Source organism: Nematolebias whitei, chromosome 23 (genome assembly GCF_014905685.2).
Source record: "Nematolebias whitei isolate Nwh7 chromosome 23, NemWhi1, whole genome shotgun sequence".
Lineage (NCBI taxonomy): Eukaryota > Metazoa > Chordata > Actinopteri > Cyprinodontiformes > Rivulidae > Nematolebias > Nematolebias whitei.
The window spans coordinates 20,481,189-20,505,536 of NC_056520.1; the positions used below are offsets into that span (position 1 = coordinate 20,481,189).

General features: G+C 38.6%; 2 protein-coding genes across 4 annotated transcripts in view; one reads left to right on the forward strand and one right to left on the reverse strand.

Annotated features, from left to right (window-relative positions):
* The window catches only part of arl13b (ADP-ribosylation factor-like 13b), a 29,311-nt gene extending 18,389 nt beyond the window's left edge, over positions 1–10,922 (reverse strand). For all 3 annotated transcript variants that reach the window (XM_037696660.1, XM_037696659.1, XM_037696661.1), the window contains exons 1-2: positions 10,821–10,922; positions 2,436–2,506 (exon numbers count right to left, since the gene is read on the reverse strand). In XM_037696660.1, coding sequence (XP_037552588.1) covers positions 2,436–2,506; positions 10,821–10,879 — 130 coding nt within the window. In that variant the 5' untranslated portion in view covers positions 10,880–10,922. The remainder of the gene's footprint in view (positions 1–2,435; positions 2,507–10,820) is intronic.
* Positions 10,923–14,051: 3,129 nt separating this feature from the next.
* Positions 14,052–18,358, forward strand: LOC119428704 (gamma-glutamylaminecyclotransferase C-like). The gene is made up of 2 exons (XM_037696377.1): positions 14,052–14,118; positions 17,694–18,358. Exon 2 carries the CDS (start codon positions 17,709–17,711, stop codon positions 18,174–18,176), a length of 468 nt encoding a protein of 155 aa, XP_037552305.1. The 5' UTR covers positions 14,052–14,118; positions 17,694–17,708; the 3' UTR covers positions 18,177–18,358.
* Positions 18,359–24,348: the final 5,990 nt, after the last annotated feature.

Genomic DNA, 24,348 nt, shown 5'->3' on the forward strand with positions numbered 1-24,348 from the left:
GCCGATAAATAAAGTTCTTAACCCCCACCATCTGGTCCCCCGGGCGCCCTAGACGACAGCTCTCTGCTCCACACAGAGGGCTGTGGTAGCTCGGTGATCTGTGGTTGCGTCAGGAACGGAATCCGACATAAAAGCAATTGCCAAGTCTTCATACGAGTTACTTCGCTGTGGCGATCCCTGAAGAAGGGAGCAGCCGAAAGACAAATAATAAAAAATCATCATAAGATGACCTTAAAGCTCAAACAGCAGGCGATTTGCATCTGATAAAAATAAATTGATATATTATGTGTTTTTTCCTATCGTCACAGTCTTTGTCTACTCTGTTAAACTGTGTATGTCTACAGGGGTTTGCAAGCAAAGCCATCAACGAGTTACATGATTTTGTCTCTTACTTTTCTCGCGTTTCAACAAATTCAACAAAAACGTGTTTTTCAGCCAGGCAAGCCAAGACTATGATGAGAGTGTCTGCCAGCTGGTTGGAATGTGGGGCCAGTGGCTGCAGAGGTGGAGGAAATGCTCCTTCTTGCACTTGGAATGTATAAATAATTGTATCTTTGTTATGTAGCCCATGTTGTAAGAATGACACTGTGTGTTAGATTTTGAGGGTTTGTTCATTTTGAATGTACTGTATTTTTAACACATTTTGTCAAACTTCAATCCTGGACACCTGAAGGAAGTAAATATTTATCTTATTTTTTAACAGCATTCATTCAAGGAACAAGTCCTTTAATTCAAATTGTTCATAAGGAATATTATTTTCAGGCTGTTTGAAGGTATTTTAAGGATTTGTTTATGAATGGCTGCATTTTTACTTGTTTTCAGTCCTGTGTCTGATGTTTTTTTCAAATCAATGTTTATTTGTTTGTTAAGCCTTTTATGAATAATTCAGACATAAACTACTAAACTCAATGTTGTGTGAGCACAGAATAGACCGTTTAGCACAGAATGGTATATACATCTTCATGCGTTTTGTCACAAGCAGTTCGTTCCCATGTTCTTCAATTTAAAATAGGTAGCGATAATAGTGTGAATATTTACACTATTGTGATCCATTTTTCTTCCATATTTTTTTTGTGCGATTCTCATCAGTTTTCAAGCGACTTCTATATCAAAACGTTCAGCTCTTTCAGGACAATCCTGCTACGACTTTTGAAATTGGTACAGCTTTAGCTTTTTGAAATATTTAGCATTTTCTGTCGTTTTTTTTCTCATTGAAAATGAATTGAGCTCATTTTACATCCTTCAACTCTTTAGATCTGTTTACAACCTTTTACTGCTCCTTTCACATTTTGTTCTGCTTCAGCTTCTTTCAGCTTCCTTGTGCAAATTTAAACTTTTTTCAGCTACTTTCAGCTCATTTCAGCTGTTTTGTGCTTCTTTCAGAATCTGTCAAACAACATTTTTGTGCTTACTTTCTGCTAATTCCAGCTTGTTATGCTCATTTCAGCTTATTTCTGCAAGTTTCAGCTTTTTCTACTATTTCAACTACCATATAGCTGTTTTTATGCTAATTTAAGCTTTTTCAGCTAATTCCACTTTTTTGCACTCATTTTAAACCCTTTTCACCCTAATTCAGCAAAAATGTGCTTTCTCCACTTCCTTCTGGTAATTTTACCTTACTTCTGCTTTTTAGCTATTTTTCAGCAGTTTTTTTTATTGTTGCTAATTTCAGCAAATTTCAGATAGTTTCTACATTTTTGTGCTAATTTCTGCTTCTTTCAGCCTAACTGGGCAAACTTGTGTTCTTTCTGCTTTCTTCTGTTAATTTATCCTTGTTCTACATTTTCAGCTGCCTTTATTAGAAAATGTTAAGCAAATTTCAGCCGTTTTCTGATAAATTCACATTTTTCATAGTAACTTCTGCTACTTACAGCCTATTTGACTGTTTTCAATTAATTCCAGCTTGTTATGCTCCTTTCAGCTTCTTTCAGCTTTTTCTATTATTTCAGCTGCTATTTAGCTGTTTTATGCAAATTTTAGCTTTTTTTAAGCTAATTCCACATTTTAAGCTCATTTCAGCTCTTTCCACTTCCTTCTCTGCCTGTTCAGCTACTTTCAGCTATTTCTTGCTCATTTCAGCTTTTTTAGCTAATTTTCCTGATTTTTGTGCTAACTTCTGCTTATTTAAACCTAATTCAGTAAATGTGTTCTTTCTGCTTTTTTTTTTTGTTGCTAATTTAATCTTGTTCTTTCATTTCAGCTACATTTCATTCAGCATGTTTTTTTTAGCTAATGTCAGCTGTTTTTCAGCAAGTTTTTCTGTAATAAGCATTCACACTGCATTTTTGCAGGAAATGCAATTTCTCTAGTTAATGGTGGTGATAATCAAACTGAAGAAGAGCCAAATATGAATACAAACAGTCAAGTGTGCTGTGAAGAATGAAAAGCTATTATTTGTGGGAAACAATAACAACATGTCAATAACTAATTCTCACCTCCCTGAATTCCTCTCACTGTGGCTGTTTTTCCTGCATTATCCAGGCCCACCATCACCAGGGTCACTTTCCTGTAAACAAAAAGAACACACAGTCATCCTTCCTGTCATTAGACAGAGCCGATCTGCAGCTTAACTCTCATGACACATGTTAGGGCACAGATAAGCCAGGTAATAATCAGAGACCTGACTGGCTGAGTGCGTCAGCAGCAGCCACACGGGAAAGCAGCGTGAACAAAACAACACAATGATGCTGCATACCTGATCCAAGCATTCTTTACTAATATACAGCTGAATGAAGCCTCGAAAGACCTTTTATTCATGTTGTTGATGTAGTTGCCAAATAAAAACAATAATGATCGGGTTTTTTTCTTTTGTCGTCCGTTAGGTGCCACAGGAGAGGTGCTGATAAGCACTGCTTGACTACGAGAACACAAAGAGGTGATGCAGTCATGTGCGTAGGGTATCCAGCATGCACCCGGGCTGCATTTTTACTTCACAGACTATTTTCTGAAAGCAAAACTAATTTTGTGACACAATTAGCAATGACAAGAAGTCCTAAAATAAAATACATTCAGCTCCAATGCACAGACAAACATTTACAAAATAATAAATTCACTTTAATTGAGAAATGCTTGGTTAAACTAGAAATTGCATTTCCTGCAAAAATGCAGTGTGAATGCTTACTGCAGAAGAACTTGCTGAAAAACAGCTGAAGTTAGAAAAAAAAAAAAGCTAAAATGTAGCTGAAAATGGAAGAAAAAGCCTAAATACATAGAAGAAAATAAAAAGAACACATATTTGCTGAATTAGGTTTAAATAAGCAGAAATGAGCACACAAATTAGCAAATCAGCTAAAATTAGCTCACAAAAAACATCTAAAAAATAGCTGAAAAGACAGAAAGAAGCTTAACCTATGAGAAGGAAGTGGAAAGAGCTGAAATGAGCTTTAAAAAATGCAGAAGTAGCTGAAAAAGATTAAAATTGAATACAAACTGCTAAATAGCAGTTTAAATAGTAGAAAAAGATGAAACTAGCTAAAAGGAGCATAACAAGCTGAAAGTAGCAGAAATAAGTTAATTAGGCTGAAAGTGGCAGAAATTACCACAAAAAAATTGCATTTATTTGAAAACAGCTGAAATTAGCTTAAAAAACATGCTAAAATGTACTGGTAGCTGAAAATTAAAGAACAAGCCTAAGTTAGCAGAAGAAAGTAAAATTAACACATATTTGCTTAATTATGTTTAAATAAGCAGAAATGAGCACACAAATTAGGAAATCAGCTAAAACAAGCTAAAATTAGCACACACAAAAAAACATCTAAAAAGTAGCCAAAAAGGCAGAAAGAAGCTTAACCTAAGAGAAAGAAGTGGAAAGACCTGAAAAGACCTAAAAATATGTGGAATTAGCTGAAAAAGTTAAAAATTGCATACAAACAGCTAAACAGCAGTTAAAATAGCAGAAAAAGCTGAAATTAGCAGAAAGAATTCATTAGGCTGAAAGTAGCAGAAATTACCACAAAAAACTTGCATTTATATGAAAACAGCTGAAATTAGCTAAATTTTCCTAAAAAGCTAGTTGAAAAGGTAGAACAAGCTTAAATAAGCAGAAGAACGCAGAAAGAACACGTTTGCCCAATTAAGCTGAAAGATGCAGAAATGAGAGTAAGAAGTTGAAATTATCTGGGGGAAAAAGCCAAAATTAGCAAAAAAACAGCTGAAAAAGTAGCTAAGAAAGCAGAAAGAAGCTGAAATTACAAGAAGGAAGTTCAGAGCACATTTTTGCTGAATTAGACTGAAAAAAGTTTAAATGGGTGCAAAAAACATGAGGCTTAAATTAGCATAAAACAGCTGTATAGTAGCTGAAAATAGTAGAAAAAGCTGAAACTTGCATAAATAAGCTGAAATGAGCATAACAAGCTGAAATTTGCAGAAAGAAGTTATGTTGTAGTTAGCAGAAATAATCTGAAAGGAGCACAAAACAGCTGAAAAAAACAGCTGAAAGTAGCTGAAAAAATGTATAAATTTGCATAAGGAAGCTGAACAAAATGTGAAAGGAGCAGTAAAAAGGCTGTAAACAGATCTAACGATTTGAAGAATGTAAAATGAGCTCAATTAATTTTCTATTAGAATAAAAGTGGCAGAAAAGGCTAAATATTTCAAAAAGCTAAAGTTGCACCAATACCAAAAGTCATAGCAGGGTTGTCCTGAAAGCGCCGAACGTTTTGATTTATGCTTTGTTGAAATAGCAGCCCTGAAAACTGCAGGATGAAAATCGCACTGAAAAAAAAAACGTCCGGATGAAAACTGGATCGGAATAGTGTGAACGCTTCATAAGGATTCACACAATACAAGGTCTAGCATTCCGTACAAGCTGCCTCCTTTTAAAGCCACCTTTAAAACGCCTCGAGTCAAAAATACAAACCACTGAGTAAACCGACTGCAGAGGGCTGTAATGACCCACAGTGTGAAATCTACGTCCATCAAGCCCAAACACAAGAACACAAACCCGCTCTTTGTTTTCTAAACTTAACTGTGAAATTTGCGCCTAAATGACATGAAACGCACAATCCATGCAACGGTCGTCTGGAGCCATCTGGCCTTCATCGATTCCGCTTCCCTGATGTTCCACCTTTAAAAAAGGCGAGACCTTGTTCCTGCTAACCCATAACGCTCCACTGTCGCTGCTGCAAACTACAGACAGCAGCAGGTAGAGGAGACCTGCTGAACCCACCCGACGGAGAGATTAGTTGAGGATTTCTGGCTAATTCCCAAAGGATCAGAGGCCTGGCTGTTACCAGGTGAATAAAGTCCTGCTGGACCACATTCCTATAATTCAGCAAATAAAGACTGGTGAGAACAAAGCTCACTGCGAGGAACTTATAGCATGTATTTCTTATAATGAGAATTTTGAAATGATGCTCATAACGTTGATAGTGGCAAGTAAAGAGCATCATTGTGTGTCTCTCCTCTGTTTGCCTACTATTCTGCATTCCCCTAAAAATAATTAAACAAACGGATAACAGAAACCTTTATTTAAAACTAAAGTTTAGATTAATATACCCCACTAAAAAGAACATTATAGTTCATGGAAAAAAAAAAAAAAAAGGTTTTACGATTATGTATTTTCTTGTCATAAAGAACCTTGAGTATTTTTACAGAAACTGAATACATTGTTTTTTATTTATTTATTTTTATGTAGAAATTTATTCATTTCATTAAAAACAAAATAACTATATACAATAGAAAACCAAATATATATATACAATCAAAAAATAAATAAAATGAAAGGTAGCAGAAAAAGAATAAATCTTATATTTGCCCCTTTTTTCCCCAGAATATATTCAAACAAAAGTAATTTACAAAAAACAAAGCTAAATAAAAACAACATCTACTCAAAACAATTTGTATTATACTTTTCCATATTCCTTCAGAAAATTAAATTTTAACATTTTCTTAAATATGTACATATATCTGGCAGTTTTAACATCATCCTTCAGACCAATTCACAAACAATCCTATTCCCTGAATTATACTAGACCGCTCCTTCAAACTGGTACAAAACCAACGCTTCACAAACATCTCTATCCCCTTGAGATAATAATCACTCTGCCTTTTAACAAAGTTTACTTGGATATTTTTGGCTCAGATCCTACCTCGCTGACAGATCCTTTTGTGTCTCCATCAAAGATTTTAGTTCTGCAGCGACAGAGCTTAAATGGGGGGTTCCGCAGGGGTCCATCCTGGGTCCCCTCCTATTCTCTCTATACCTGCTGCCACTTGGTGCTATTTTCCGGAAACACAACATGCCCTTTCACTTCTACGCCGACGACTGTCAAATTTACTTCCCCCTAAGACACAATGGTACATGCTCTATTCAACCTCTGCTCGACTGCCTGGCTGACATCAGGGACTGGATGGCTTTAAACTTCTTAAGTTTCAATGAAAAGAAGTCTGAAGTCATGTTGTTCCCTCCCAATGACACAGTCACAAACCACTGCATCGACCTTTCCACTCTAACCCTGTCAGAAAAACAAAGAGTCACTAATCTGGGAGTGATAATGGACCCTTCCCTGAAACTTAACAGTCACGTAAACATGATTGTTAAATCATGCTTCTTCCAACTGAGGCGGCTGTCTAAACTGAAGCCCATATTGTCCAAAAATAACCTGGAGACAGTAATACATGCATTCATTACATCTAGGTTTGATTACTGCAATTCACTCCTGTTTGGTATCAGTCAGACCTCCATTGCACGACTACAACTGGCCCAGAAAGCAGCAGCTCGATTTTTAACCAGTACAGGCAAAAGAGAGCACATTACACCATTTCTGGCCTCACTGCACAGGTTACGGTTCACCTTTAAATCCAGATGTCTACAAATCGCTGAACAGTTTCGACACCCCCCCCCCCCCCCCCCCCCAACCCCCCTTCTGCTACAACCCCATGCCCCCCCCCCTTCCCTCAGGTCAGCAGACCAGTTGCTCCTCACGGTTCCAGGAACTCGTCTTAAGCGCAGAGGTGACTGGGATTTCTCTGTAGCAGGACCAAGACTTTGGAACGAGTTACCTCTGCTTGTCAGACTGGCCCCCTCCCTCTCGGTTTTCAAGTCCCGTTTAAAAACTCACTACTATTCAGTAGCTTTCAACACCAGATGATTTGTGTTTTGATCCTGTATGCTCCACACTGGTTTGTCGTAATTATCTGCATCGTTTTTATGTCTAAATTCTGATTTACCTCATTTTGTGTTTTGCTTTGTGTGTTGTCTGTTGTTCTGTCTGTACAGCACTTTGGTTGGCCTTGTAGCTGTTTTAAGTGCTCTATAAATAAAATGGTATGGTATGGTATGGTATGGTATGGTATGGTATGGTATGGTATGGTATGGTATTTGAAGGTAGTATGTTTTTGTGAGCCTTATACATAAACAGTAAAATATAACAATCAACCAAGTCATATAATTTTAATATCTTCAGTTGATAAAACAATGTATTTGATGGATGGCTATAATCTTTTTTAGTGATAATTCTTACAGCTCTTTTCTGTAAAATAAAAATAAGATTTGTAATTGTTTTACATGCTTTACCCCAGATTTCAATACAGTAAATTAAGTGTGGGACAATTATTGCATTATACAACATAAACAGTGTTTTATCATTGAGTAACTCCCTTACTTTGTACAGTACTGCAATAGATTTAGCTATTTTTTTTCTTAAATTATTTATGTGAGGTTTCCATGTCAGCTTTTCATCAATGATGACACCCAGAAACTTCACCTCACCGACTCTACAAATCAACACCATTGACTCTAAATGGAGCATCGACAGTTCTCTTACGGGTACTGAATATCATGTAATTTGTTTTATCCAAATTTAATGATAATTTGTTTAGTTGAAACCAATTTTGTATTTTCACAAATTCTATCTGTACCATCTCTAACATTCGTTCTGTATCTTTACCCGAACAAAGAAATGTAGTATCGTCTGCAAATAAAACACATCTAAACAGTCCTGACTGACACATTTACCAGGTCATTTATATATAAAATAAATAATTTAGGTCCAAGTACAGAACCTTGAGGCACTCCATGATGTGATGTTACAAAGTTCAGATCTTACATAATTTATTTGAACAAACTGTTTCCTTTCTTCTAAATAACTAGATACTCGCTGTAATGCTAGCCCTCTAATACCATATTTATTTAGCTTTTCAAGAAGAGTACTATGGTCAATAGTATCAAACGCTTTCTTTAAATCAAGTTTTTACTGCAACTCACATGCAACTCTCTCTCTCTCTCTCCTCCCTCTTGAAGGTTGTTAAGGTATTTAATGGACTGGTCCACAAGAGAAATATCTTGTTAAAATGAAGTTATTACGAAGAGTCTAAAGTAATTATCACGTCATTAAAAATAATTTTCTAACGTCTTGTAGTTTTATAAAATAAATATCTGATAAGACTGGGAAATACATACAGTATGTACTAAAACACCTACAAAGCTTGTTTAATAAGTTCAAGGTTCTTTATTTTCATTTGCATCACACGTGGTACATAAGGTGGAACAAAATTGTGTACTAAGGTCCTCGTTACATCCAAAAATAGCAAAAATATAAAAAGAAACAGTATAGAAGGATCTAAGATATAAATTAAGATATAAGCTAAACGAACGCTAAATGGTACGTTAAAAAAAAAAATCAAAGAAATACACTAAGATAGTGTAGTGATGGCTTGATCCATCTGAATTCAAATTCATTTCAAAGTGGCTCATGGTTTACTTTACATATTATTTTCTGCAGGTTAAATGTTGCATTTGTTCAAAAGAGCTTTCGTATTTAAATAAATCCACCTCCTCAGTGCTGAGGCATTATAGGGCCAGGCATGAGAATGAGGTCCCAGATACATCCAGGGTTAACTCAGGTATACAACCATTCTATAACTTATTTACAGTTGCTTTATTGATAATTAAGTCCTATTAATTTATTCTTTAAGCGTCAAGGAAGCTGATGCTGGATGAGGCTCTGCTGAATTTCATCCTGAAGGACTTCCAACCCCTCAGCTTATTTAAAACTTGTTTTTTAAATAAAAAAATTGTAAAAAAAAATTTTTTTAAGTCTGCAAGCATCCTCATTCACAACACGTTTAATGTGTTTATTGCTGAAGTCCAGGCGTTTTTTGTGTTTGGTGACCGACGACAAAATTCGAGCGAGCGGCGTCACCGCAGAGGATCATACGAGCTGCCGACCCATTGAAGCATGCGAGGCCGAGGCCGGACCCCGAGCCCCGGCCTCGCGTGCTCACAAAGGCCAGATTCCGAGTCCTGGCAGGCGGGAGGACCGGGAGTCCGGGACGGAAGGTGGAAACTTTTTTTAAAATTTGTTTATAAACATTTTATGTATAAAAAAATAACGTTTTTTTTAATCAGTGAAGAATAAAAATAAATAAACGGTGCCGGCTTTATCATGAAATCCTGTTTTCACTTTGACTTTATTAAATAATCTGTTCATTAAAGTTAACTCAACTGAAAAATCATAAAACTACTAAATTATTGGATCTCTCAGGATTATTTCCCTCAAACATGTTTAAAGAAGAGCGTTTAGTTCAACTTTATTCTAACCTACAGATTTACAAATCACAAAACAAGAATTACACTTTAAATCAAAGCTAAAATAAAATCTGTAGACAAGAAACAAAACCACATATCTAAATAGAACAATAAAAGTAGACACGAGTGCAAATCCATCAAATGATGAAGAAAAATATAGAATTTTAAATATAAATGTTTTTGTAGGATCTGGTTCATCAGAGTTAATTCAGTTTATATAGCACCAAGTCACAACAGACGTCGTCTCAGGGCACTGAACAGAAACATTCATATTTAAAAATAATAAGTTAACATTATTTATCTGAGGAGCAGACTGCTTTGAGTTTAACTCATCGCAGAACTCTCATGGTGAACTAAAGGTTATTAAAAGTTCATTAGCCCCAGGGGGTGGGGCAGGCGGGGGGGCACCTGAGAGGTTGTTCGCCCAGGGCACAAACAGGCTAGGACTGCCCTTGAGCATACCCAGCAGTGTTGCCAGGTGTACGATAATTATCGTAGTTGTACGACAATTTTGACCTCTGTATGATCAATAATCCCAAAAAAGGCCAAATATACGATAATTTGACCATTCCGTGAATGCGTGGTTGTAATCGGTTGTCATCAGCCTGTCGCAACTGTCTGTCTGATTTTTTTTGTGAACCCTGAAGGCATCTGTGTCTGCAAAAAGATGCAGGATTGGTTGGAAATTCCAGCCAATCGTGCTTTTCTAAATGTCACCTACGAGTGACGTGTTTGCGTTTGCATCAGAACAACGGCCATGATTGGCTGAATAGTCCGCTGCGCCCGCCCCATGAGTGAGGAAAAGAAAAGAAGAAAAGAAGAAGCAGAGCGGGTCTGGAAGCGCACCCATCACTACTATAGTGCATCAATAGATTTGTTATTCTGGTTATGACGGGTGTACGATAATTTCCCTCAAAATACGATAATCCTACATTTCTCACCTGGCAACATTTCTCACCTGGCAACACTGACACCCAGTGAGTTATTAGCAACGGGGTGCAGCAAATCCACTCCTGTGCGTGTCCACAGCATGCGATTATGCTGCCTCAAATTCGTGGATCCTGGTTCAGTGTGACGACTCGTTTTGAATCATCAACTTTTCAGGATCGACCCTTTCTTTACCGTTTCACGACCCCGTGAGGGACTGCGACCCAGCAGTTGGGAAACTTGTTGGCCACTCTGAATGGCTAATAAATCACTGCACAAGTTCTGAGCTACATGCGTCACTGAGAACGACTCGTTTCCTTTTTTGTTTTTAGATTAACATCCCCCCTCCCCGTGGTTCGCTCACCTGGCAGGCTCTCGCCAGCGTTTCAGCCAGTTGCAGCAGTTCCCCATCAAACTGAACATCCCAGTCCGCGTCCAGATCACCGCGGTCCGCTGCTCGTCCAGGAGCTGCTGCTACATGACGAGCCACCTCCAGACACGAACAGTACCAGCAGCTTGTAGGAAGCTCACGGAGACCAGCGTCAAAAGAATGGAGAGGGTGCAACTTCGTGTCGATGTCGGCTCCAAACCAGAAGAAACAAATCCGTTATCTGTTAGCTAAGGCTAATAACGTTAGCTCGCTTGTTTTACTCCATGACACTCTGCTGGCACACGAGTAACTGTACCCGCGAGTAACGAATAAAAGCGTTCACACACGACTCCACGTTATGCCACATTCATTATTTCACCCACGAAACATCGTTTTGTAAGCTACTTGCGGCACCTTTTTGTTTACGTCGTCTTTTTTCTGCTGCTAGGCTGCGGACGTGCTTACGTCATCAGCGTTACGTAGAGTGCGTGAAGTCACTCCATTCAAAACTGTTTAGAAGCGGATTCCACACACAAACTGATCTCAATATACATCAAATTATGAGAATTCCATAAACAAGTGTTATTATACTGGGAAATGCTCTACGTACATAATTACTCACCACACTCTACTATCATATGGAATAACAGTATATCACAATAAGTCATTATTTTACAAAGACTGGATGGAGAAGAACATTTAGTTTGTTGTACACTTATTGGATGCTAATGGTCACATGTTAAACTATGAACAATTCTGTGCAAAGTATAAATTCTATCCCCCCAAAGTTGAATTTACCAGATTAATTAAAGCATTACCAAAACAATGTATTAATCAGATTCAAAATATAATAATATATCATCCTATAACCCCACATTTACCCAATCTATCTATTAATGGGATATCAGCTGGGGAAGCTGTCTAAATGAAACCTTATTTCCTGGGAAAATAAATAAAAATAACGTACTTTGCAAATTTGACAAAAAATAGAAATGTTAAGAACTCTATATTTAAAACTCCCCATACAACCAAAGGCTAAAGAAACACACTTTAAAATTTTAAATGCAGTTTACCCCTTCAAAGAGCTACTAAGAACTCGTTTTAATATTGATGACAATAAATGCTCATTCTGTGAACAAGATATAGAAACAATAGACCATATCTTCTTTGAATGCAACAAAACCAAAATAGTCTGGAATCACTTAGAAAGATAGATCACATTGAAAATTATACTTCCTGAATCAGTTTCTGTTAATTTTGCTAACAATCTATCTACTTCAGTGCCTCTTTCCTGCGGGGTCCCGCAAGGCTCCATTCTTGGACCCCTTCTGTTTTTGTATCCTCGCCTTAGGGTCTATCCTGAGGAAACATGGTCTTTCCTTTCAATGTTATGCTGATGACTCTCAGATTTATCTGCCGTTAACACCTAACAGTTCCTCCTCCATTCGCCCTTTGTTAAAATGTCTTGATGACATCAAGACTTGGATGGCTGTGAACTTTTTGAGTTTTAATGATCAGAAGACTGAGGTCATTGTGTTTTACCCTAGCTCTGCCACTGTCACTGATCCTGCAAACCTGGACTCCCTTCAGCCATATCTAAAACAGTCTGTTACCAATCTTGGGATAGTTTTAGACTCGGACTTTAAGTTTAATAAGCAGATAAATTCTGTTCTTCAAAAAAGCTTCTTTCAGCTAAGGCAGATAGCTAAGCTCAAGTCCGTCCTGTCCAGATCCGACCTTGAAAAATTAGTCCATGCATTTATTACAACCCGGCTGGACTACTGTAACTCGCTTTATGCTGGGGTCAGTCAGGTCTCTCTCTCACGTCTCCAGCTTGTCCAAAATGCTGCAGCTCGGCTAATAACAGGAACTCGCAGGTTTGAGCACATTACTCCAGTTCTGTCTTCCCTTCACTGGCTTCTTGTGCGTGTCAGAGTTGATTTTAAGATTCTTCTGCTGACATTTAAGTGTGTTAATGGCCTTGCACCATCATACCTCTCCGACCTCCTTCATCCTTATACTCCTTCTCGGGCCTTGAGATCATCAGACCAGCTGCTTTTGGCCGTACCAAAAACCAGGCTGAAGCTCAGAGGAGATGGTCGTTTTCAGTCAAGGGCCCTAAACTCTGGAATAATCTGCCCATCAAGATTCGACAGGCCACCTCAGTCTCTATTTTTAAATCTCTCCTCAAAACACATCTGTACTCATTGACATTTAACACAGTGTGATCTCATTTGGTATTTCGTTGTTGATGATTGTGTTCATCCATTTTGCTTTTACTCCCTGACATTTAACGCAGGGTGATTTGATTTAGTATTTCATTGTTTCTCATTATTTTTCATGTTTTTATGCTTTTATTCATGTTGCTGTAATATGTTATTAATATTTGATGCTGTGATCTTTTTTGGTAAGCACTTTGATAACAGTTACTGTTTTAAATGTGCTATATAAATAAATGTGACTTGACTTGACTATTTCCAGAGACATGGTAACATTTGGAATATTATTGGAAAACAAACAAAAAAAATAGAACTTGGTTGTAATCTGATATTTTGTCTGGCAAAATTTTTTATTCATAAACTGAGAGTGCTAAAATCATCCCCAGTTTTTAACAATTTTTTATCTGAATTCCATCTATTTTTGAAATCTCTGAAATATATTGAAACACATGAAGATGAAATGTTAATGGAATTGCCCACTATTGCATGTTAATCCTAAAACATATAACCCCTTGTTGTAGTTTATTATATTTATTTTTTCTCTTTCTTTCTTTCCTTTTTTTCATATCGAAGTCTGCCTCTGTTATGCCCTTTTTAGAGTTACACTATTGTGAATTGCCATATTTGTTTGTACTTGTTTTTGCTAAATAAAGTTGTTTTTTTTGGTTGTTAAAGTGTTTTCTTCTGTTTTATCAGGCTGTGAGATGCATTCTGGGAAATGTAGGACGGGAGACAGTAAACGCTAAATAAACGAGTATAAAACAATTTCAAAAAAGATTCCACACAAATGGTGGATTCAAACATTTAACACGTCAGTCGTCTTCTGTGGCATTTATTAAAATAGAAATAAAGAGATGAAGACAATATGAAATGACTGTGAACAATTTAAATAGCTTGAATTCATCATTGGTATTAAAAAAAAGAAGTTCTCTACACTTAACAAAACAACAGAGGGCAGCGTCATGGCGTTTACTTCCGGGAAATGACCGTAGTTGTTTCTGCGCATGCGCGAGAGGCTTACCCCGCGGCAGGTGTCTAAAAACTACCTCACATTTGTTCTGCGCATAGGTAAGGTAAGACCATAATATAAACTGTAGTCTGTCCGTATTTTACAGTGTGCTTTTTTAAATGTTTTGGTTGGTTTTATTGGATGAATCAAGCAGTTATTTACTCCGTAGCATTATGTTATCTGTGGTTATTCATTCTGTTTCTCATCCACCTGACTGATGCGTCCTTCAGGTCTCTTAGAAATGAGTCCAAGAGGCTCAATGGGACTAACCTGTAACTAACCAGTAACTAACCTGTAACTAACCTGTACTAACCTAAATACAAGTTGAATGAATGATGAAAGAAAACCATTTGTGTATTTTGCTGTTGGTCCTAAAGTCACAAGACCAGTGTGTTTTACTAAGTTAATAATTTCCAACCTGTGTATTTATTAAGATACTGTATCTTTAGAGATTAACTTGGTTTAAAATGTTTTGTTTTTTTTAAAGGGGCAATAAAATGTCCCCTTTTTGAAATGGCACAAATTTTATTAAATGACGAACAGTGATTTACAGAATCCCTGCCCGCTCTGTAGGATACTCATTCATTATTTTTTACCAATTTTTAAAACGAAAAAAAAAAGTGCGGGGGAGGTCATAAAATTTTACTTTTCTAAACCGAAATCAAGACGTTTAGTTACATTTGAGTGAGGTTAATAAACTATTACAAGGTCTAGACTCTAAAAAATCTGCAGGACCAGATGAACTTCCATCTTATTTCTTTAAGGCTGGCTGCTCATATCATCACAGTCCCTGTGACCCACATCTTCAATCTGTCCATAAGCAAAAACTCCATTCCAGATGCTTGGAAAACAGCCTTTGTTCTTCCTTTGCTGAAGGGAGGTGACCCCCACCTCACTGAACAACTATCAGCCAATCTCTAAACTCTGCATTTTAGCCAAGGTTCTAGAAAAACTGATAAACTCTCAAATCAAAAAGTATTAGAACTCATTTAACATCTTACCTCTCCATCAATCTGATTTCAGGAAGCAACACAGCACAACCACTGCTTCACTGAAGGTTCTTAATGACGTTGTTGAAGCACTGGATGCTAAGGATTATTGTGCTGCACTTTTCTTAGACCTGTCTAAAGCTTTCGACACTGTGGATCATAACAGCTTGTGTCATAAACTCTCAGAAATTGGTTTCTCAGAACACACCATTGGTTGTTTCACTAAATATCTTTCAGATCAGAGGCAATGTGTTCAACATAATGGTACTTCCTCCAGTTATCGAACACTCAGTAATGGTGTACCACAAGGCTTAGTCTTAGGACCCACCCTCTTTACAATCTACATAGGTAATGTAGGTCAGAGCATCCCTGATGCATCCATACATTTCTATGCTGATGACACAGTTGTTTATTGTCGAGCTAAAACAGTTGCTAAGGCTTTCCAGCTTTTGAAATCCGCTTTTGACATCATCCAGTCAGATTTGTTCCGTCTCAAATTTGTCCTAAATACCGACTAAAACCAAAGGGATGCTTTTTTCACACAGGAAGTCGGTTCCAGCAGTTCTTCCTCCGATTTTATCCTCAAATGGTGTCCCTATTGAGTTTGTTGATTCCTTTAAATATTTGGGTATCTTGGTCGACTCGCATCTCGCTTGTAAGCTTCACGTAGAAAACTTCTGTTATGTGTGGCTCCTTCTGAGTAAGATAAAGCAAAAATATTTTCTCCTTTCATTTTAAGAAAATATGTCTATGAACAGCCCTGTGATGGACTTGCAACCTGTCCAGGGTGTACCCCGCCCCTCGCAGTGATTGCTGGACATGGGCACCGGCAACCCCCGTGACCCAAAATGGAATAAACGGGTAAAGATAATGGATGGATGGATGGATGTCTATGAACAAAATCTTGCTTTATGACCATTAAATATTTGTTCAAGATTCAAAACACTGCATAGCTTTAAATCTTTAAAAGATAATTTCTCAGATAGAAAGTCATTTTAAAGTAGAAATCCATTTCATTGTATGGGGATGATCCATGATCAATGTACAGCAGAGAGATGATCTTTAAACAATTTATAGGGATTTTTTGGGGGGGGGATTGAAATTAAATTTGAAATCTCTAAAACATAACCCTTGTAAATAAAATAAAATCATTTAGGCAGAAGTCTATCCAATGAAAAAAAAAGACAATTTTACGTTAATGAAAGAAAGCGGTTAAAACAGAAACATACCTTTGTCATAATTGGGCCCATAAATGTTTTGTAGTTATTCAGAAACACTGAGACACATTAAGAGAGACACTCAAACAGGCTGCACGTACTCCCGTGACTGCAAATGCTCCAACTCAGTGATTAATTTGAGCTGGATCCTGCCCGAACAGGATCTGGGAACGCTCGACAGGTTGCGTTCCGGTAACTGTTTGCTTGGATCCGGTAGCTCTCAGGCTTAATAATAATAAAGTTAAAAACAAATATGACTACCTTGAACAAATAAAACATATAATGGATATGTAAACTGAAAATAATTATATAAACACTAATTTTAAACACAACAGCCACTTATTAGCATATGAGCTGCCTCTTCAAATAGCATTTTCGTGTCTACCCTTAAAAAAATCTCCACCTCTAAAAGAGTGGTGGGGTGAGTGCTGAGCTAACCAGGCAGTCGTACACGAGCAGGAGCCCTTAGAATTTCTGGGGGAGGACACCCAGACACCTCCCCATCGGCCTGCTATTTGCATTCCAGCATAGATTTGGTTTACAAATTAAGCCCTGCTCCAACTACAGAAGAGTTGTGCCAAAGGTTGTTGCAGAACCCAACAATGTTCAGTGAGGTCCTCTGGATGGTTGCTTTTTTTGCTGAGACGATTCGTCCTTCATCCAAAGGACTTCTTCAATCTGAGGAGCCACTATCAAATTACAGCACACTCCCACAATGGGAAAAAAACAGTTTGCTGGTGATAAGATGGCCTCCGGGGCCCACCTTCTCCCCCATCAACTCCTCTGAGGCAGCCTTGCCAAAGTAGTTCAAAACATCAAAGTTCATGCTCAATAATCCAGATATTAATCCAACAATGTTTAGTCACGTCATCTGGATGGTTTCTTTTTTTGCTGATACGTTTCGTCCTTCATCTGAAGTACTTCTTCAATCTGAGGAGTCACCAACAAACAGAGTCCCACCACAAACAGCACAAGTCCTTCAGGTGAAAGACGAAACGTCTCAGCAAAAAAAGAAACCGTCCAGATGACCTGATAGAACTTTGATGGATTATTAGCTGGATTACTGAGAATAAACTTTGGTGTATTTAACTTTGGCAAGGCTGCTTCAGAGGAGATGATGGGGGAGAGGGTGGGCCCCAGAAACCATCTTATCACCGTCAAACTGTTTTTTTTCCCGCTATGGGAGTGTGCCGTTTGTGGTGGGACTCAGTTTGTTGGTGGGACTCAGTTTGTTGGTGGCTCCACTGATCGAAGAAGTCCTTCGGATAAAGGACGAAACGTCTCGGCAAAAAAAGAAACCATCTAGATGACCTGATAGAACTTTGTTGGATTTATACTTGGATTAATGAGCATGAACTTGGATGTTGTTGCATAAAGTTTAGCACAACTGTGTGAAAAAAAATAATTAATGCATCACTCCCCTACCCCCCCAGGTGCCTTCCTTCCTTATGGCTTACGTCTTTGTTTACGGCACCCTGAAGAAGGGGCAGCCGAACTACCACTACATGATGGACAGCAATAATGGAAAAGCCGAGTTTGTCGCCACCGCTTTCACCACCCACAAATACCCGCTGGTGATTGCGAGCAAGTACAACGTCCCTTACCTCCTCAACCTGCCCGGACAGGGTCACAGAATCCACGGGGAGATCTACAAAGTGGACAACCGGATGCTGGATTTCCTTGACGACTTTGAAAGCGTCCCCGCCAGATACCAGCGGACCGTGGTGGAGCTGGAGGTGAAGGAGTCGGCGGGGAAGACAGATGGTGACAAGATGATGCCGGGCAGCATCACTGAGGTGTTTGTATACAGCACCACAACTTACCAACCCGACTGGCCGTCAGGTCCAACCTTCGATAGCTATGATGCGTATGGAGATCATGGCCTCATATATGTTTGCAAAGAAGACAGAGACTGAAGGGGTCATCTCATTTGCTGGCTTAAACATCTTGGAGATGTTTTCCATGAAAGCAAACATCGTTTAATAGTTTCAAAATTTTCAGTTTTTAATTCTACTTCATTATTGGGTTAGTGGACAGTATGGTTGAATGCATTCTTTAGTTTTATGAATAATTAAATATAAACAAAGATGAGATTTATTAGCCAAGAAGGGAATCAGGGTGGCTGTGGCTGAATGGTTAGAGCAGTCGTCCTCCAATGTGAGAGTTGGGGGTTCGAATCCACCAGCAGTCACATGCCAAGGGTCCCTGGGCAAGACACTAAACCCCTCATAGCCTCTGATGTGTGTCCCATCAGTGTATGAATGTGATGTAAAAGCACTGATTAGTCTCATTAGAATGATTTGTTCAATTAGCTTTGTAGAGATCTAGTAGAGTGCTGTATGAATGGGTAATTGAGGACACAGATTCTAGTGTAAAGTGCTTTGAGTATCTTGAAATAAGATGGAAAGGTGCTATATAAGTACAGTCCATTTACCATTTATATGAATTTGAGTTTTAGTTGAAACTGACTGACAACCCTGAATGTTTTCAGGGTTTTATATTGACACTTTTGAAATGAAGATATAAATTTTGCAGACACTACTGAAACTTCTGAATTACAGGTGCGGGCCATAAAATTAGAATATCATGAAAAAGTTTATGTTAGAGTATTTTACTTTGTCTATTGATCGTTTAAACTTATACTCATTTAAACTGTTCTATAATGCTGTGAAACCTTTCTTTACTGACTTGTTGGAAACTCACAGTTCCTGTTGTGATAGAAACTGCCACGTCTTTGTTACCTGAAAACCACCAGATCTTGTGTTTCCTGTTTGCCATTCCTACTTGCCTGAATGTTTGCCATTCCTTCTTGCCTGAATAAAAAAGGAACGCACGCTGAAACAAGTTGGACTTTGTTCTGACTTCGGTTGAACACTGTCCCTCTTTGCAAAGATACGTTCTAGAAATCTCATTCTTGTCTCCCTGTGTTTTATTTAAGGTACAGGTAAAACCCTGTCATCCAATGGTGCCGTGGACCCGGATTTCCTCATACCTGTTTCACGGTGGGATCCGATAAGGACGCGCCGCAGTCCGTGCACGGCAAGTCTAAAAGTCCTGGGACGTTCTCCTCAGGCCGGCGTTTGTAGGTCTGACTCGGACCATCGAGAGCAGATTGACGGAAATCCACCGGACACCACACGGGTTGACAGGAAGTGAGTATAAATAGTATTGTTTTATAAATTTGCTGAAAAACGGTATTGAACTAGTTCAAACTGAACCAAGACCTTCAAATTCCAGGGGAAAGCAGACAGATATTTAATTTAAAAAACATTTAGCAAACTCAATCCAAGTCAGGTTTCTGGTACAGGTCTCTCTTGTAAATGAGTCCTTGTGACTCAATGAGACTACCCTGTAAAAACAAAAGTTAAATGAATGAAAAAGTAAATATTTTTTTTCTGGGGGCCAGCATTATTCATTTTTATATAAGGATATGAGGTATCCAAATTTCCATGTTCCAAATACTTTTTCATCTATGCGTAATTGGAAAAGGCAGTTTATCCAGCAACCCATATCAGTATTATTAAAAATCCTCATGTCAGCCTGATCTGTTATCTATGTGTCATGCTGTTATATATATATATATATATGTCTGAAGAATGGGTCTATGTGAGTGTTTTATTCATGTCACAGCCAATGCAGCACTGATCATGAAAAACTGGTTATTGCCTCACCATCGCAAACCACAAGCGGAGCTGACACTTTACTCAGGCTGCAGTTTTTGTTAGTGACTTTTGACAGCTTGACCACCGCTGTTACTCTGCTGTTAGTCTCCTCCTGTCTGGATATACTGTATGTTTAAGAGTTCGAGTTCATTCATCTGTGTGCAGCACCACAGTTCATACAACGAGACTTGTCTGGATGTGCTGTTGAGGTTTAGTCCAGGTCCTCATCTGGACAACGTTTCACATAGCTTAGTTTGAGCCATCAGCTTGTTGCGTAGTTGAACAGGATGCCTTTCAGTCACAGGCTTCACATCATCAGTTCTTTTACTGTTGCCACAGTCAGGTGTTCTCATAAGTCACATTTGGTAGTAGATGTAATTTTTGTGTCAACCTGTACACATGTGATATTTTATTTGGTGATCAAAACCAGAGGTTCATGATGCAACACTACGATGCTGTTTGAGTCTGCTCTGGGCACATCATGACATCTGACTTTAGATCTAAATGCAAACTACCTGTGTGTGTGTGTGTGTGTGTGTTTATGTGTGCCATTGTCAGAGTCACTGTCCTGATCCAAAAACCCTCTATTGGTATGTTTACATGGACATAAGTAACCGGATCAAATGGCTGGTCGGAATAAAAGTGTGTCATGTAAACACTCCGTTCGGGTTATTTTTTGTGTATTCGACGCGATCCGATATAATTTGTGATCAGAACAAAACGGGTGGTTTACGCCGATCCGTAACCCTGGATGCTCTATCTTCCTTTGGAATGTGTACAGGAAGTTTCCAGAAGCTTTAAGGTCTACGGGGGACGCCCCTAGACCCAGCCGAATCCAAACACAGACCCTCGAAGTGGATTTGGTCAAAGGTGGATCTGTGTTCCTAAATAATTTGATTTGATTTGATTTGACTTGACAGACTGGACTGAAAAGAAATGAAATTGGGTTTTAATGTATAGAGTATGCTAACCACATTTTTTACTACTGTTTTGCAGTCATGTATTGGAAACCTTTTTTCCTAGTTTTTGTTTCACCTGAACAGATCTGCGACGAAGCAATGGCCGACCTGAATTAACTGATTTTGAATTTCTTTCATTATTCAGTGGAATTAAATGTTTAATGTTCTATTGCACTGTTTTGACAATGATGTAACCAAAGAAAATATATATTTTCTGCGCAAGCGTTTAACAAGATTTTTCTCTACAGACTGAATGAGGTAAGAAAAATAAATTAATTATACTAACTAACTGTTTGTGCCAGGAATCTTGAGGAACCTGTTGGACTCAGGACCCTGGGGGCTCCCCTGTCACCTGGCTTGGAGAATTGAAACCAGACTGGGTCTGGCATGTTGTTTTCTGGGAAGGTTTTCTATTGTTGTGGTGATTCATCTCTGCTAAACTGGTATGGGAACTAACATATGTGGGCAGGGTCCTATTCTGTTGTTTGTCTCTTTGTGCTATTTTCTGATTCTATCCAGATCTGCAGGTGAACACCTGTAGTGGACTAAGCCTACGTCGAAACCCAGTCTAAGGTCAAAACTCTTGACCTTTAGAACCTTGTGGGACAGAAGCTGTCATTTCATGTATTTGACTCCATAAATACAGGTTCACCCATCCTGAGACTTTCTTTCTTGAAGATTCAAGTGAAAAGAACACTCTCTTTTTATTATCATTACTATCTTACAAATGTTGATAATCAAAGTGTCTTAGTTCAAACCATTTTAGATGTTGCAGTGAACTAATCAATTTTATTAACTGAGTAATGATTTTATTCTCATGTTAAAAGCTGTGCAGAGTTTATGCATTTTTCTGATTTCTGCTTTTGAATGAGCAAGTGTGTGCGTTTACAAGGTTACAGTCAAACGAAAAACAAGTTGTTATGTTAAAACTGTCATGTTTTAGAATCCTCTCAGACGTAAATAGAGATGTTTTGCACCTGTTTCTTAAGGCACGCCAAAACAGAACCCTCTCGGTCTGTGAGAACATTTCTGAGCTGTCTCATAACAATTCTCGCTGTCTCTAACCTCTTACGTCACAAAAACACACCCCTTCTGGTCGTTTTTGACCAATGAAAAATCCCAAAAAGTGAACCGGGAAAGAGTCTTTAAAATGTCAGTACTTCCTGGTCTACTCAGACTCTACAGGGACTCACAGGGACACGGAGAGACACACAGGTACTCAGAGTTGGAGAGTTGTCAGACTTCTAGAGTTCTGGAGTTCTGATGGAGTGCTGTTGGAGTTCCTGACATGACAACGAAGCTCTTCCGAGTTCCATGGGATTATAACATTTTCCACTGAGGTGAGCTGTGGCTGACAGAACCTCGCAGCTACTCCGGACGAGTAACAGCATCCTACGGAGACGCTGAAAGGGTGCGTTAAACGGAATCTCGCCTGAGACATCTCCAGGTAAAAGAGTCGTTTTCACCACCTAAGTGTACTGTGAGGAAAAGCTGAAGAAAGCCCGGAGAGTGCCGTTCTGTTCAACACTCTACCTCAAACACCATCTTTCTCCCCTTTAAACTTCATCTTTCATCTTAAACTTTTCTATCAAGTAGAAATTCTCCCAGATATTTAGAAATGTCTGTGTAAAGTGCTTACCCACATTCATGTGGGTAAAAGATCATAGTTGTACAGTTATAAATGTCTGTTGGTGCAGCAACGGAAAAATCATGGCCGTATGATTTTTCCTGATTGATTGCTTTGTTGTTATTTTCATAATTTGCCAAATTAATGTAAATGTTTGATGTTAAATTTGATTCTGTAAATAAATGACCGCATTCATTTTGATGGGTCAAATTTAAATGACGTCTCCCGTTTGCATTTCCTTAAATTCAGTGCACGTTTTATTCAGTCCAGAAAAATGAGGAACTCGCGTTAAATGATGAATATATCCCAGCATCTGTTCATCTACACACCACAGGGATGACTTCCAAGTGTATCAAGCAGGCTGAAAGAATTTGACCCCACCTAGGAGACTGGGTTTTTGTCAAGGACCTCTGCCAGAAGCATTGGAAGTCAAAATGCTGACTGAAATATTCCAGGTCCTGCTGACAACACACGGAGCTGATTTAAAGATCACGAAGAGGACTACTTGGTTTCATGCCAGCTACTGCAGATGGTTCTTGGGTCCACCACCAGACTAGCTGAGGAAGAACCATCGACTGCCCTCTCAACCACAGGGTAGAATAATTCCTGAGGACAAGTGATATGAAGACCCACACTGTATCGAGCCGACCACAAACTTTGGTCAGCGGGAAGTAAAGTTGTTCATGCCTTGTTTCCTTGGATTCGTGTGGGCAAACATGCCCTCATGCTTGAGACACTCAGCTATCGTTTCCATGCCTTTGTGAACATTTCTCTTGATATAACAGAGGCCCAGAACCGAGAGATAGCTGCAATCCGCTTGATGGTGTTGCAGAACCGCATGGTCCTAGATCTACTCACAGCTTCACAAGGTGGTGTTTGTCACATTATTGGCACGTCATGCTGTACTTACATTCAAGGAGAAAATGACACCCACACCGAAGAAGCACTCCGCTCTCTGCGGAACTTGAAGGGAGCCGTGAATGCAGACTATCACCCACCCCCCCAGCTGGGATTTGTGGTCCTGGCTCACCTCTGGACCATGGTGGCAGCTGCTGCTGAGGATTTGCACTCCACTTATTGTGATTTTAATCTTGTTTTGTCTTTTCTTCTCTTGCATAGTGCCATGTTTGAAGAACATGATGATGAAAAGTTTCACTGGCGTGCTGATTAATCTCAACCAGGCTCGTGTGCAGAATGAGTACGTTCCTGAACACGCCTACAATCTCCTGCACCCAGAGTGACGTCCTGAATATGTCAACCAGCCAAGACAAAATGCATAATGATTCTAATGCTTAAAGTATTTCTTAAATACAGGCATTAAGATGATGTTTTTAGCTTGACCTGGCCATGATCTAGACAACCCAAAAACGTTTGTTTTGAAAAACATTTTTGATTTTTGATGATTTTATGCTTTGCAAATTTTTATTCCGTTTTATTCATTTTATGTTTTTCTCTCAATCATTTTTGCAATTCATAAAGAACTATTGCTCATAAAGAGCCCAGGTTGTTCTGTTGTCGACTGGTCTTTGATCTTGTGTGATTTTGTTTTGTTTTATTTGACTTTAGATTTAACTATGTTGAGTTCACTTCAGTAAGCTGCTGAGTGAGCCTGAATGGGCCGCTGCCAGAGGGGCCTGGAGCGATGACGTGTTTTCCTTCCACGTTCTTAAACATCAGCCCTGGGAGGTTTATCCACGTCATTTATACAGCATCTCCTGCTGAACTTAGAACTCAAATAGCTCTTTGTTTTTTACTCAGTTTAAATGATAAATAGGAGGGAAAATGTTAGAGTATTTTACTTTATCTATTGATCGTTAAAACTTATACTCATTTAAACTGT

Coding starts and splice junctions, on each gene's coding strand:
- LOC119428704 (XM_037696377.1), top strand. CDS start 17,709: ATGGCTTACGTCTTTGTTTACGGCACCCTGAAGAAGGGGCAGCCGAAC.